Genomic DNA, 16,149 nt, shown 5'->3' with positions numbered 1-16,149 from the left:
CAGTAAAGTAAGTAGGATAGTGTCAAGGTATGGAGGTATTGCAACTTGTATTTAATGCCACTCCCAGTGCATAACTTACTGTAAATTGTTACTGCTCAGTTACTGTCACAGCATCACCCTGTGACTTGTTTACCGATGACACAGAATTTATGTTAACTAGGAATTTCACCATTACATTGTACATCTACAGCTACTTGCCAGATTTATGCAAGAAGAAATGAGTGAGGGAAGGAAAGGGGATGAAGGAATGTGGATGAGAAAGGAGGAAATGCAAGAGAGACAAGATGTGGAGGAAAAAAGTAATATTAAAGGAGAATGATGGTGAAAGAGAACAAAACGGAGGTACAGTATAGGGGGGTGCAGCATAGGATGAATTATTACACTGCTACTGTTTGCCTGTTATTTCACTTTATCTGCTTCATACTTAGGGTATGTAAATCTCTTTCCTCTTTGACACATCTTATCAAAGAGCATTATCTATGATCATATGTACCAAGCCTCTCTCAGCCTAGACATATCAGTCAGCAGAGGATAATGAGAAACAGTAAAGATGAAATATTAAGCAAGCTTTTTTCCCAGCCATACATTAGGCTTGTGAATCAGCAAGTGCAAAGTTTCGCAAGTGCAATCCTAAGAAGTGCTGTGCCAAAATGAGGGTTCTAAGAGGCTGATATGTGAAATCCAAGTGCCAAATCCATAGTCAATGGAATTTTTTATCACTGTTAAGCAGGACACAACTTAATATATATTTTGGAATAGGTGTTTGAGTAAAGTGGACCAAATTGTAAACTTCATTAATCCCTTCACTATGATGTGATATTAGTTTAGCCTCTTATCTTGTAACTTTCAGATGATTTTATTCAGCCTTAGAAAAATGTTTTGTAATGAAGTGGTAACTGAAGGGTATATCCAACCCCTCCAGTTTGCATGATCTTTTCTGAAATATCAAATCATCTGGAGACAGCAAGAACAAGATATAAAACAGGTCCTCAGAGTGCAGGGGTTAATTATGTTGCATAGATCTTTCTTAGGTATCTTTGTAAAAATCTGTTGCTCTTCAGACACACCAGATTTAAGTGATGATTTTTTCATGTCAATAACCATGCTACTTAAAAAACAAAACTAATATTCATGTGAATTTCAGGTACAGTATATGTAAGTAATAATTATTCACCATCAGTAATTACAGTATTATTTTTATTTGCTAAGCCACATTCTTGGCCAAAACTTCACTGTACTGTAATTGCATGTACTAAATTATCATTATAAAATGGTGTCCTTTGATATAAGCAATAGTTAGTTTTGTAAGGTGTATCAGATAAAATAATTCAATATCCCAATGACATCACCCATTTCCCTCTTTACCCCATGACTCTCATACCGTACAACCGACACATGACATATGGTTCATATGAAGCTTTTTTTTTTACTTTTACTATAGTTCGATTTTTTACTGTACCACAGCTTTATCATCATATGCTGGCAATGCTCTTTATGACATATAATTTTAATGTATTAATGCAACTGTTTCACTGTGGATCGTTACAGAAATGGCAGGAGGTACAATGCATACAACACAAGCCACATGGAAACATTGCCTTTAGGACTGCTCTGAGGGTGTGTGTCTATACAGCTTTCCCTATGATGTCTTGTTTTATAAGGTGCTCTTTTTAATATTACAACAAATTGCCTTATGTTGTATATTTAGCAAAAATTTTGATAAAGATGAGAACACTCTCAGAGCATCCCTTGGCTCAAATGAGCCATAAGTAATACTGTAAACCTACAAGGTTACATATCAGTGCATCATGGCAATGCAGCCAGTACAAATATGGAATGTAACCCATGACCAGTTGGTAGTATAGTATATTGTATAGTATGTACTGTATAAGCTTACAAAAATATAAGAAAAGGGTTCACCACACTAAGATAACACCATTTGTTGAGTGTCTGTTGTACTTCTGTTACCCTGTTTGAACATATTGCAATGACAGTGCCATACCTTTAATTCTGTATCTTGTGGTAAAGCATTCATAATACAGCACTTTTTATAGTAGTGTACAATGCTGTACAGGTAATACACATTAAATGCCAAACCACAGCACTGGGTGCTGTTTATCTTACAAAGTTACTGTTAACACCAATGTTTTGTAGTATTCCTCCCTCAGTTTTTTCATACACCATATTATTTAAAGTAAACACACAGAATAAATAAATACTCAGTTATTGTGCAGGATGTTGAAAGACAGATATATTCTAGAAGACTGTCAAATACTGTAATTTAATGACTTCTTAGCAGTGACTTAAATTAGAGAGCACTTTAAAATCAAAGAGCATCTAAATTAACAAACACATGGTGCCTCATTGTGCAGTAAAATGAAGAGCACTTAATAAGACAGAATTACTGAGTTGGCACTGTTGTCAAACCTGTGATAAGATCTTTCCCTCCCCTGACAATATGATGCATCCACAATCCAGTTTTTCATTTCTGTTTCACCATTAGATTAGCCTGAAGCAATATCCTTATTGTTCTGCATAATTTCTGGTGCATGTACTACATTCTTCTAGTTATTCATATCATTTCCTGCATACTTTAATAATCAGGCCCCTACAACACAGTCCATTTGCTTTAGCAGAAAATTAACTTTACAGTGTCACCAATCCACTCAGACATATACAGTACTGCTTGTGTATGGCTGTCCCATGCATATGTTAAAGTAAATAGTCATATCCATAGAATAGCAAGGTTCACACCAAACCATTCTGTGCTGTCTTTATCCAGAGATACTTACAACATAAAATTGGTTACAAACACAGTGCAAAATCAACACATCAACTGAAATACAGTAGTTAATACATAAACAGTGTATAATTGGCCTATGCTTTTGCAATCACAGGGGAGCGCGGTAGCTCAGTGGTAGGGTGTTGGGCTCGTAATCGTGAGGTTGCGAGTTCGCGCCCCGCCTGGTGGCTGCTGTGCTGGGATGGGTAGCGCTCTCCTGTAACCCTAGCAGCGCTATATGATCTGATGAGGTCTAGCTCAGGGATTAATCCCCTTTTGCAATCACAGTGTCAGGAGGAAGTTTGAACATCCCCCCACCCCTCCCCCAGGTCAAGCACTGTGCAGTAAACCTTCTGTTACGAATCAGTGGGGAGAACAGTGGCATTTGAGTCATTTTAATTTACAAACGCAGATTTGATGTATATACCTACCCTAGCTCATTAGGTATATTTTGGTATTTCAAGTGTCCATGTACAGTGCTGTGCTTTAGTTTTCTGTGGGCACATTGACTCAATATGGTGCAGATACAACTGGAGTCACACTGTCATGTGGTCAGTTGTTTGGTCTGCTGCACCCATCATATACTGTATAGTCTCTTTTCTGTACATTGAACGTATTTCAATATATAAGGAGACTGGCTTGAGGAATTTGCTGAAGGCTGAAATTTGGTAAACCAAGAGTTGTTAAAAAAAAAAAAAAAAATACTGTACATCATCCAGGTGGCTTGAATGTAGAGAACTTCAACATTCTCTAATACACCCTTTATAACAAAGCAGAATGAGTCCTAATGTTTTGACTGCTGTTCAGTTGTAGGCTGGGCTATGAAAAACAGAAAACATAAGTTACTGAGTGACAATTATGCCAATTGAGCCTTTATTGTATACAGTAAAGACCATCATATTTTGACATCCCTAGAATCAAGTACACGTACAATATTAAACTCTATTATTGTTTCTAGCTCTTCTACAATCATATAAATCTGGTATATAGTGCATCCAACTTCTGTAATTAAAAATTCTTCTCTGTATAAACATAACCTTAAATTTTTCCTACCAATGGTCACAAATAGGTAAATTACAGAAGACAACACTTGTACAGCTGTCTCTGGTAATTAAAATATTGTTTTACATTACTTCATCGTTCCACTTAATTTGGCCATACCATTATTTCACTGGTTACAAGAGGTATTACTGTATCACTGACATACTGCAATACAAGAGTTCACTTAAAATCCTAAATATTTTCAAGGATGAAAGAGTCCAGATACATGTTCATGGAATCTCTGTCTTGTTAAAGTATCTTTGGAGCAATACTGTATATGTCCGCAGATTAAATTTAGATGAACTCTTTTGCGATTATGTTTTAACTAGGTGTGTCCGTGAAGTCAGACTGAGTGTGAAAAGTTATGTAAATAACTAAACTGTGATGTGTGGTTGGATAGTCTGTCACTCTGATTACAGTACATTAAACTTACCTTTTTTAATCCCAACCTGTTTCACAGCTTTCCACCTTTAATTCTGTGTGGAAGATATTCACAGTTTACTATATTAGGATTTCTTCTGGGTTAATCAAAACTGCTTAAGAAAAAGTAGAAGAAAAAGTAAAGGATGACACCACCACTGTGATCTTATCTTTTACCAACTTTTTCAAATTTTATACTACTGCATTCTAGTTCTTTCTCCCCATTTTGTGACAACAAAACTGCTACATTCGGAACATTTGAAAAACCAGTGTTAGTCAATTTTGAACCTCTGGCTGGCATCAGGCACAAATCAAAACTATCATGTTCAGAATTATTCAGCCTCTTTCAGTCTGACTAAATTCAAGGTTAGAAAGTTTCAAATTCATATCTCCTGTTCAATATTGGTTGTAAACTTGTATACAAAAAGAAGCACAAACAGATACAGTCCATTCATTACAAGTGATGGATATGCTATAATGACATCACATAAAGAACATGCTGGTACAGTAACTGTTGTGCAGCAGTTATAACCTCCCAGTTAGGGTGATGGTCCTGTCAGTGCATGCAATAAAACTTGGAGGTTTGTCGATAATGTGAGTCAAGTTGGTCATTACTCTTAAAAGCAGCCTACCCTCGGATCCCTGCACCTCTTAGGTTTTATTAGATTGGCTGTATGTAATGATTTTTCTTTCTGTAGTTTTCGTTATAATCACAGTAAAGTATATAAAAATTTAATAAAAATGAACATATCACTGATCTTTGCTGCAGAACAAGAATGAACTAATGAAATCAGACATTCATAAAATTATTTCACAATTTTTTTTCTTCCCAAATGAATGTTAAGTATACTGTAGGCTGAAATTCAACTAGCTTGAATAAAGTACTGAGCCAAAATCTATAGGGCTGGTGTCACACACATGAAGCATTCTGCTACTGGTGCAAACTATGTACATTTCCATACTATTATATTCTTTTTATTAACCCCTCCAACCTGGCACTGTACTTTTTTATTTCATTCTTGCCACTACCACGTTATTAAATTTAGCTTAGCAGAGCCCCAAGTAGTAAATGAGTTAATGGTGGCTACAATCTAATCCCTCATTTTCAAAAACTCTTATCTAAGCTAAATGCCTCTGAAAGTAGCAAGAATAAAATAAGACCCATGTCGTCAGAGAGAAGGGATTAAACATTTTGCCGAGTTTTCCCAGTTATGGCCTACTTCGCTGTATCTTCCTGCAGTCTCGTCGCTGCCCATGATAAACTTCCTGGGTGTTGTGCAATCTTAAGTACTTAGTTTGTCCATGGTGTTGTTAGCCTTCCACTGTCAGAGCTACTGTTAACTTAAAACATTTTGCAGAAACTTGTTAAATAAATACATAAAAGTAGACAGATTTTCCTATACCACCTCTTAAACTAACTGTAATGTACTCCCATTTCTTGATAAAGTGAAGAGGGAAGTATGAATGGCTGACAAGAAAGAGACTATGTATGCAGTGACAGAAGGCTGAGAGAAAGCTAGGATAGATAAATAATTTGATACGAGGTCAAACACGAACAAAGCAGTGTGAAAATTAAATGTGGAAGATGCATGGATATAAAAGAACTGGGTGTCTTGTGGAAGGACAAAAAATGATGATGGTGATGAAGAAGAGGTATGTGGTTGGAGAAAGTATTACAAATATGGTTAATGAATCACTAGAGCAAGGAATACATTTTATTGCAAAAGCAAACGTCCATATCCCTCTTAACAGTAATATACAACTTCTTATTCAATGTTAAGGGAAGAGTCCCCCTGAGGCTCTAGAACTTTTTTATCAATCTGTCTGGTATATTAATGCATTATATAAACTATATATATCAAGAGACTTCTGCAAATCTGAAATGAAATTATTCCAATAATTTTTGTGACACTACATGCACAATTCTGTTCATTTTTCTTACATTTCTGTTTACTACAAGCATGGTTATTTTTATAGCAATAAAAACTGGTAAGGTTTCTGTCATAAAAGGAAGACACTATTTTTCAAATGGTTCACAGGTTTTTATGTAGAGCAACCTGTTGCGGAGAATGGAATTGGAATGATTGGTACTTTGAAACTTCACACACCAATTCTTTTTAGACAACTTTCTTCCTTGCTCAGATCTCTATTCAAACATACCTCTATAATTGAAATCTGATACAAAGGAGACAAAGGCTGAATAATTACATTTTAACAATATAAGCCGTGTGCAATTTACGATGTCAAGATTCCCCAGAAATATAACTACCGGTCTTCACTTTAGTCATGTTACACACAAAAATTAGCAGAAAACCTAACTTCTGCAGTGGGTGGGGGAAGTAAATCTATATACTGCACACTTCACTGAAAATGGGTCTCAGAGGGAGTCCACTCAAAACCCATACAGTATCAAAATGATGATCACCAACTAAACATACGTCATCTGAACTTCCCCGAGACACTGTCCGAACCTAGGATGCAACTATGGCTTCATTAACACAGAATATTAGATACAACTCCATTTACTTAGTTTCAGGGGCACAATTCCCTTAATACAACCATACAGAGTAAGTTCAAAGCAAGAACGGACTACATACAACGGCAAAATCGTTAACTAAAGGTCAGTCTACTGTCCAATGCATAATGAAAATAGTATAGTTATGTTACATCTACTTAATTGACTAGTATCTTACAAAGTCCAACTACATAAGCCTAGGCATGGATCTCCCTGAACAAGTAATGGTGGAGGGAATCTGTAATAAGCTTACATTACCTCTTACTGATTAAGCCTGAGAGGAGTTATATATTCAACAACTGTAACCTACATTCAACTACCATGCATGATTCAGTTCTTAATCATCCTGGTCCAGAGTACTGCTGGGAAATATGTTAATTCACTAAAGCTGATGGTCTAGAGGACAGGAGAGGAGACAGGAAGAAAGGAGAAAGAAGATATGAGGTGAGGAGAGAGAAGAAAAGGACATGGTAACTCTGACTAATCAACCTGAATGTCCACCTTTCTTTGGCTTTTCGGATAGGTGGTCTTTTTGACTATCATCTCTACCCTCATCCTCACTCTCCTCCTCCTCCTCTTCCTGATCAGATTCCTCCTCCTCCTCCTCCTCTTCTTCCTCAGAATCCCCTCTTCCTTCATCACTAGCCTGTCTTTCAGGTTCCTGTTTTGCTCCACTCCTCCCTAACTTACTTGTTTGTTCTACCTCCTCTTCCTCATCTTCATACTCATCCTCTTCATAGTCCATTTCTTCCTCAGAACTTTCTTCTCTCATACTTTTTACATCCATCAACTTCTGTGCACCTCCTACCGCTGCACCCTTAATGTAATCTACCTTCTCCTCTGCCTTCTTAATCAAATTCTTTGCTTCCTCCTGTACCTTGAAACCCACATTTGGTTCAACTTTTGCTAACACATCCTCCCTCTCTACATTTCCTGTTGGCAACCCTTTCTTTTCCTCTTTCTCTGCTGGCCCACGTGCACCTCCTACTGCTGCACCCTTAAAGTAATCTACCTTCTCCTCTGCCTTCTTAATCAAATTCTTTGCTTCCTCCTGTACCTTTAAACTTGGATTTGGTTCAACTTTTGCCAAAACATCTTCCCTCTTTACATTTCCTGTTGGCAACCCTTTTTTTTCCTCTTTTTCTGCTGGCCCATCCTCCTTTCTACCAACTGCCCCCTTAATTTCCTCCACCCTTGCCAACCCCTTATCCTTACTGCTTACCCCTTCTACCAATACCCTTCCAACTTCGGGTGCCAACTTCGTCTCCGCCTGAGTCATTCGTTCTTTTGCCAACATGGGTTCTATCTCCTTAGTTACCTCCTGTTGTCCTATTTCCTGCTTTGCTACATCCCTGGGTGTCACTTCCTTCCTCGCCTCTTCCTTGGGTGCCATTTCCTGTCGTGCTACCTCCCGATGCCTAACTACTTGGTCTGCTAATTCTTTGGGTGCTGTTTCCTGTTCCCCAACAGCATCACTTGCCACCTCCTTGGGTATTACTTTCTGGCACACTGCCTCCTGATGTCCTATTTCCTGGCTTTGTACACCTGTGCTGGTTTCCTCAGACTCACCCACCATCCTGAGTGACACCTGCCACAGTCTTGCAGCCACCTCTGGATCGCTGGCCTCTTCAGTTACCTTTGCAAGCTTGCAGTCTCGCACATAGGCCCATTCCACCCCATCCAGTTCCTCAGAGACAGCACAGTGGATGCTGGACTGGGCACCCTGGAAGGAATGGATTTCTAGATTTTTCATTTTTTTTCCCACCATCCCCTGAACTTCCCTTCCCACCCCAAGGTGGGATTGACAAATTCTTATCCCTAGTGATCATGGGAGTAGTACCTAGCACTAAAGTCAAGAGGCCTGTGTTTACACTGCATCACAAGAGATGGAGTTGCTGAGTGCTGGCAGGGAGGGCTGTCTTTTGTTTGCATTGTCATCTTTAGCAAGAGGGCCGTGGCAGTCATTGTTCCCCTTTCCCTCTGAATAATAGAGAAATACATAAAAAATCATGCCAAACTCCATTCTCACCTAAAAGATGAAGTTTTAAGTTATTATGGATAATTTTACCCTCACTGATTTAAATTAGTGCTTTCATTCTGACCCACGAGCTACAACAAAAACACAGGCTAATACATGGCAGCTCAGACACCATGCCAAATCGGATATGCTTTCCCCCAAATTAAGTCTAGTAAAAGTTTCCTATACCTTCCCACACTCGACAAAACTCTCCTTTTGAACATCAAATTTTCCCTCTGCTTCTCCCATTATCCCCTCACCTTGCGAGCACCCCTCATCATGAAGAACAGGACAGGAGCCATAAAGATGCGCTTGATCCAACCAAAACGATGGACAGAATACCGGAACAGATCAGTTGCCACAAACCCAGGACTCACAGCAAACACACCAGTGCTTGTTCCTGCAAAGTGCATCGAAATGGTAACAGCCAGTCCTATATTACTGTACACCTTTCTAGGTACAATATAAGCCCCAGGCAAGGTTACTACATTACAAGACATTCAGAGCCAGTTACTTCCACTTGGATGTACTGTACTCAAGTCTAATCTGATTGATTCATACCACTTAATGTCCAGTCTGACTCTTCCCATCCATTTTAGTTCAGCCAAATCAATTCAGAATTCACTTATAACCAATTAGGTCAATTTAGAACCATTCTAATATTTAACATCAATATCAGCCTTGTCAGACCGATTCAGTTATCCACGGCCCGTTACCATGAAGTAAATTCAGGTCCAACTGCAATAAGTTAGGCCCTTCACATCCACTTTGGCCTTGTCTAATCAATTTGTGTCAACATACAGCCATTCAAATCAGTTTAAAGATGAATTCTGAGCTTTTCTTTAGTCAAGTTCTCTTTACAGTATATTCACATCCATTTTCAACATCAATTCATATCCATCTCATGTCAGTACCTGTTTACATCCATTCATGTTACCTAATATCTTGTTTCATTTCAGTCATGGCAGACAGGTACACCCAGTGAGGATGGACATTATAGTCTGGATGGTATGGCTGTGGCATAGGTTTAATTTCGTCACTCTGAGGATATATTTTTGTAGTTTAGTCTTACTGGTATCACATAACTTTACTCAGCCTAGGAAAGCCACAAAATAGCAAGGGGTTAAGCGAAGGCTGTATCTATGCCAACAGTAGGAAGAAGTTTCTCCCCAACTAATTAAAATTGTCAAAGAAAATAATTAAATACATAAATAAACAAGATTTTCTCATTCAAATAAAACACCCATGATAAGAACAAAGTAAAAATCCATAAAACCGTCCACATTCCACCATACAGAATCAGTAATTCAGACTTACAGCCCTCCATTTCTGATGTGTATAAAACTGACAAAAACTATACACACCCACACCATCACATTAAAATCTCAGTTAGAGTGCTCCAACCAATACATTTATCTTTTTCAGTTAATTAACAAGCAATACAATAACTCATCCCAACAAAATATACAATTCACCTTCCACATATCACACATACAACCAATCATAATCCTAATCTCTTTTTCCCCACATAAGGATGGGGTGAGGCTGGGTTCAGGAAACAAGAAAAGAAAAAAATGGGAAGGAAACAAGAAAAGAGAAAGGGAAGAAAAGGAAAGGACAAGACAGGAAAAAGAATACTGTAATAATAAGTTCAACCACTTAATGAACCTTGAAGCCTTTTGGCAAGCTCCCGGGAATGAAGAATGTTGGCAAGCTTGGAAGTGCAGTAGAAGGAGTTCCTGCGTTTGGGATCCCACCCCTTCTCTCCATTCAGGTTCTCAAAATCCAGATGACCCTGTTTGTACAGTTCGGACGACACACTGACGATTCTGTGGATAAGAAAAAAGAAACGAATGGGAACAATGACACTTGGTATACATTATCTGGTCTGGTGGTGGACAGAGAAGGAATGTGGTGTTTGGGATGTTAGTGGCAGATGGCAAGAGGGCTGAGAAAGAGCTGATGGAAAGGCAGAAAGTACTGACGTGGTATGGGCAGAAATGATAAACGTGGTGGAATGTGCAATGAACACATCAGAAAGAAGAGAATTTTTGGAAACCCCTTCAATCCAATGACACTATACTTTTGTTCTTACCACCAGAATATTTTATTTACCTTTAGAAAGACTTCAGTTAGAAGGTGCTTGGTAAAACCTTTATTAACCCCATTATAAAAGGGAGTCTGTTCTTAACTGAAAAAAATAATCTGAATGTACGGTACTAAAAAGAAAATCAAGTCACCAGACACAGGAGTAATAATAAGCGACAGGAAGGAATGGGAAAAACAGGAAGACAGGAGGGCAGACACAAACGCAGAATGATAAATGTGGAGGAAGAAGTAAGCAGCACTGCATCAAGCGAGTGGATGACAGCACCACCTACCATCATACCGTATCTCATAATCACTACTTCCAGCTTATCTCTATATTATGCTCTTTAGCTTTTTCCTCCCACATGTTTTTTGGTTTTCCTCTACCAAGTTTTCTATCCACATGAAACTTACCTAGAATTTGCAGTATTCTTGATGTGAGAGAACAGCAGGTGGGTCAACAGGAAATGTCCAAGGTGATTGACACCAAAATGTATTTCAAAGCCATCTTTGGTGCGCTGACCCACATCTGGTGGAACATACAAGCCTGCGTTGTTTACTAGCACATCCAGCTTCTCAAATTTTTTGCAGAAGTTGGTAGTAAAGGTTCGGATGGAGGCAAGGTCAGCGAGGTCCAAGCTCATGATGATCTATGAGAAAGTTATGATCATAACATACAATATACTTTACCTAACATCATATAATATACTGTAACTATACTGTAAAAGCATTTACAGGACCATTACTTACCACAGTAACACAGCTACTCTAAGTATTGTACTGCAGCCAAAATCTATCTTCCCAAACGAATACTGGGCAGGTACTGAATGCACAGTTTAAAAAGCTTTGCAGCCTTCTGTGTGATCTGCCTACACCCAGATGACTTAATAAACGTAGTTAAGCAAAATCTGAATAGTCTCACAGATCTGTAATTTATACTTGCTGGATTCTCAACTTTAAGGTATATATATACTATACATTTGGCTGTTATCACACATTACAAAGTATGGGTTCACTATAGGCTGCCAAGTTTAACTACAAGTCAGAGGTGAATGGACAGTAAATAGAAGTGTTGCACCTAATGACAATGAATGAACACTCCTTACATATGAAAAGAAACTGTATATTTCATACATGAGACAGGTGATGGTTGATGGTAGTGAAAAGCAGATACTGTATCAAGGATAAAGATAAAAGCAAAGTTTAATGACAATCGTGAGATAATAAAGACTGCCAAAATGATGGACAGAACATGTGCAGATGAAAAGGATGCTTAGACACTGCAAGTGTTAGTGATGTCATGAGTACACGTAGGCTACGGTGATTTGAACATGTGAAGAATGATGGGGAGTAAAGCCATGGTCACATGAGGACACTTTTGGACAAAATCTTGCTTGTCAATGCAGGAGGACAACCCACTGAGGCATGGAATTCTTCCAAACACAGTCAAATGAACCCTTCTGCTCAGGCAAAATAAACAATTGTCACCATGCAAGTGAATGAGAGAACAACCATTTTCTTTCCTACTAAGCCCAGCTGACAAGACACATGACTACAGTACATAATTATAACCAATATAAGCAGATAGTACAAAACTGGTATTGTGTATACACTGCAAGGATACAGCTACCTAAGGTGCAGTTTGGTAATGGTCCCAAGTCTTTACCTCATCAGTAAAACCAGAATATATCAAGCGAGTTCATAAGATAACGCCTTTGCATGGGCACCTCTTGCTGGTGGATGGTCATGTATGGTGCAGAGTTTCTGTAAGTTTTCTCTTTTTCTCCAAAGTTTATGTAGAATAAAGCCTATTAAGTGATTATTAAGTTGGCCACTGCAGCACCTTGCTAAATCAACCTTTTGCTCAGCTTATGATAAAGTTTCTTCAGTAGGGTCAAGGTAGTCAATACATAACCTATCCAAAAAAAAAATAATAATAATAATAATAATAAAAAAAACTAATTAATTATATCCTAAGTAGCATCTGATCCCAAAATATTACCTAGAATCTTACCTAAGATGATGAATACGATAATTTTTATATATCATTGTAAAATTTGCCTGAAAACTTAGGAATACTTTCTTGGAGAATGGAAAAGCTATCCATAAAAGTTCCTCAAAAATGTCCTCGTGTGATCACAACTGAACACGGACGAGGAAAACACAAGTATGATTTTCTATACAAGTTACCTTAAACCCTCTTTTGAGTGGGAATTAATGTTGTGATAATGAAACAGAAGACCACAAACATGCTAAAAGAGCTACACAATTTAATATGTTCTACTACCAACTTATTTCTCCGTTTGTACACAAGAAAACAACAGGCGTGGCTCACCAAATCTCCATCTGTGGTATCAACACGGATAGCGTCGACAGCACTGCGAGCCTTGACCTGATCTCTACATGCCAGCACTACAATGGCCCCGCGCCGTGCCAGCTCACGTGCCGTCTCCCATCCTATCCCACTGTTGGCCCCAGTCACCACTACCACCTGTTAACAAAATGGTATATAAAGGTATTGTTTAAGTTCCACTGCTGAGTGTAATAAACAATGAAGTAACTAATTTTACACTTCGTACATTATTTATTAATCTTTAATTATGGTTTTCACTAGTCTACCCACCAAAATACGGACAAAATGAAGTGATATATTATCCTTTTTTACCTTCTTTACTCGGTATTTACTCCAAATCTTCACCACAGAAGAGTGAAACCCAGAAACAACCTTTCCAATAATGTAGAAGATAAATGTAACTGGAAAGTGGCACCTATAGCAAGAATGGTGTGTGTCAGAGTACAGTACTGTAAAGGCTATGTTTGTGTGCATCACTGGTACGAGCCAATACTTGCAAACATTCACTGGCAAATGAAAGGTTATATTACTGGTAGGTACTATAGCCTACCATACCTATCTATCTATAGCCAGATGCCATACTCTACTGTAGTATGATAAAATTTTCAGCTCAAGCCCAAGACAGCATGGAACACAAAGCAAATGTGATACTCTTTCAGACACTATGTCTCTTTATTGTAATAATAAACACAGCTTTGCTTAGTGATATTAAGAAGTCAATACAGTACACTACAAAACTTTAGTGTGACATCAAAATTCAAGATTTATCAAACTGCACAGACTTGGGAAGAACATATCAGCTTGTGCAAATACTCTTTCTTTTCACAGTAGACATTTCCTCTCCCTCGCAAAAACAGTTTGAACACAATAATGTAAACTCTGCTCCTAGTTTTGAGGGGAAAAAAAAAAAAAAAAAGGAGGGGGGGGACAGACAACCCATATGACTTACAGTACCAGTACATTACGAGAGGATGACTGTGTGTGTGTGTGTGTGTGTGTGTGTGTGTGTGTGTGTGTGAGAGAGAGAGAGAAACTCCCCAAGTGAATAACTATGCTTAATAGCGAAATGATCATCTCAACAAATAACCAGAGGTACTAGTAAGAGTGGATGTGGTTGAGAAGATTACGAGAAATACACTGAGGTGGTTTGGACATGTGTAGAGAATGGAGAATGAATGACTGACTAAGAGGGTGTATGTAGGTGAGGTGGAGGGAGGGAGAGGGAGGGGTAGACCGAGGATGAGGTGGAGGGATGGAGTTGAGAGGTATATGAGGGAGGGGGGGGTGAGTTGGGGGGAGGGTAGTCAAATGGTGGGTGACAGAGCGACTTGGAGGCGTTTTGTCTGCGGCCACCCTTTGTGGGATTAAGGTGTCGGGCTATAGACAGATAGATAGACAATATTTATCCACTCAAAAAACCATTCCATTATTACTTTTTTCTTTTTTTAAGTACAATATATCTTTTTTTTTTTTTCCCTCAAGCACAATCAAATGACCAAGATTTCTCTTTGCACATTCATTGTTCTGAATAATGTTTCACAGCCTAAGGTGTAATAAGAATGAAGGAGGCCACTTTATATCTGCCCAAAATAACTCTTCCTATGGCAATTGCACTTAAAATTGCTAGACCTACAACAACTTACCATGAAGTGCAAATGGCATACACTAACGTATTTCAGGTCATCCCAGCAAAAGTGGGTATTATTTTACAAGTTGCCAATATGCAGTTCAGGGATATTACCACCATAAATGCACAGTATGAACCCTAACTCTTAGGTATGCATTCCACAGCAGCAGGTTAGGTTGGGTTAGGTTAGGTAGGATAGGACAGGTCCAGAAAAATATATATACAGTATTGCACAACCCTGGGGGTGTATTGGCAACTTGTAAAAATTTACCCAAAAGAGAATAAAAAAATTAGATAATTCCATTTTCACTGCTAGGAATTTATTGGCACAGAAAATAATGAATATAAGAGTATGAAACCTTGACAAGAGGCTGACAAAGTGGAAATACAGGTAGGAAAGTGGAAATACTGGTACACACACACCTGATAAGGCTGCATCACATAAGCAATCCCCAAAATTATTTTAGTGAACAAAATGCCACACATACAGTACCCACAAATACCTGGCAACAAAAATATAGGGTGCTTAATCCATGACAACGACAAATAGTGCATAACTTGTGTGCTATAAGTAAGGGAAATCAAATCTGGCAGTCACTAGAAACCAATGACATAGTAAAGGTAGATTAACAAATACGTTGCATATAAAACAACAATAATCTTAATCACCTAATTACCAAATGCTACTCGATGACAATTCCAATTAACACAGATAAACTATTACAAACCTGAAAATGCAGACAACCAGGAAGCGAAGCCAGCCTAAACAAACAGCCTTAATTTACCTTGCCTTCCATACGCCGGGTGCTCTTGCAGTTGGGCCATCTTCTCTCCCTAAGTTTCCTCAGCATGTAGAGGCCCGCCACGACCCCTATTATAAGGCCCCAGCTCGCCATGACTCCTAAAAGGATGGGAGCCCACAGCCGTGAGTCGTGCGGTGTACCCCAGGGGAAGAGCCACTTCATCTGTGCAGACGCTTGGGTCAAGACTGGGCTTCGGCTTCATACTGTCAACACATTGCTTTCGTTTCGGCATTATTCTAAATTCCGTCTTATGTACTTGTAAATCTATTGTAACATTATTTTTTTCAAACATTTCATATATTCTTCTAATAATAACAAAGACTCATCAAGAATGCAATCTAACAATTATTTACATGGGAATCGGACGGAAGAATCTGGCAGATAACTGACCCGGTAACATCAACCATTATTAATAAGTCAGCGCACATAATTACTTCCTGCCGATATATGCATTATTATGAATTTTCTGGATAAGCGAGGTCGACTTATTAATAAGTGAGTGT

The 16,149-nt window shown here is 38.5% G+C and overlaps 1 protein-coding gene across 2 annotated transcripts; it reads right to left on the bottom strand.

Annotated features, from left to right (window-relative positions):
- Positions 1 to 6,339: 6,339 nt before the first annotated feature.
- On the bottom strand, positions 6,340 to 15,791 carry LOC145410332 (uncharacterized). 2 transcript variants are annotated; one of them, XM_080280466.1, is made up of 6 exons: positions 15,629 to 15,791; positions 13,199 to 13,354; positions 11,278 to 11,513; positions 10,435 to 10,604; positions 9,036 to 9,175; positions 6,340 to 8,481 (listed from the first exon to the last, which is right to left on the bottom strand). In XM_080280466.1, exons 1-6 carry the CDS (start codon positions 15,737 to 15,739, stop codon positions 7,243 to 7,245), a joined length of 2,052 nt encoding a protein of 683 aa, XP_080136592.1. In that variant the 5' UTR covers positions 15,740 to 15,791; the 3' UTR covers positions 6,340 to 7,242. The 2 variants fall into 2 exon arrangements, with proteins under 2 accessions (XP_080136592.1, XP_080136593.1); XM_080280467.1 differs by having other exon boundaries at positions 10,444 to 10,604.
- Positions 15,792 to 16,149: the final 358 nt, after the last annotated feature.

Source organism: Coenobita brevimanus, chromosome 85, assembly GCF_032717465.1.
Source record: "Coenobita brevimanus isolate Jiangsu-jjx chromosome 85, ASM3271746v2, whole genome shotgun sequence".
Taxonomy (NCBI): domain Eukaryota; kingdom Metazoa; phylum Arthropoda; class Malacostraca; order Decapoda; family Coenobitidae; genus Coenobita; species Coenobita brevimanus.
Note: the sequence above shows the minus strand (reverse complement) of the source record. Positions and strands in the feature narration are given on the sequence as shown.

Excerpts from the sequence above, each read along its gene's own strand:
- LOC145410332 (XM_080280466.1), bottom strand. The coding sequence starts at position 15,739 with ATGGCGAGCTGGGGCCTTATAATAGGGGTCGTGGCGGGCCTCTACATG. Across the intron at positions 10,605-11,277 it reads AAGAATACTGCAAATTCTAG|AATCGTCAGTGTGTCGTCCG; the intron begins GTAAGTTTCATG and ends TCTTATCCACAG. Across the intron at positions 9,176-10,434 it reads AAGGCTTCAAGGTTCATTAA|GAACAAGCACTGGTGTGTTT; the intron begins GTGGTTGAACTT and ends TGCACTTTGCAG.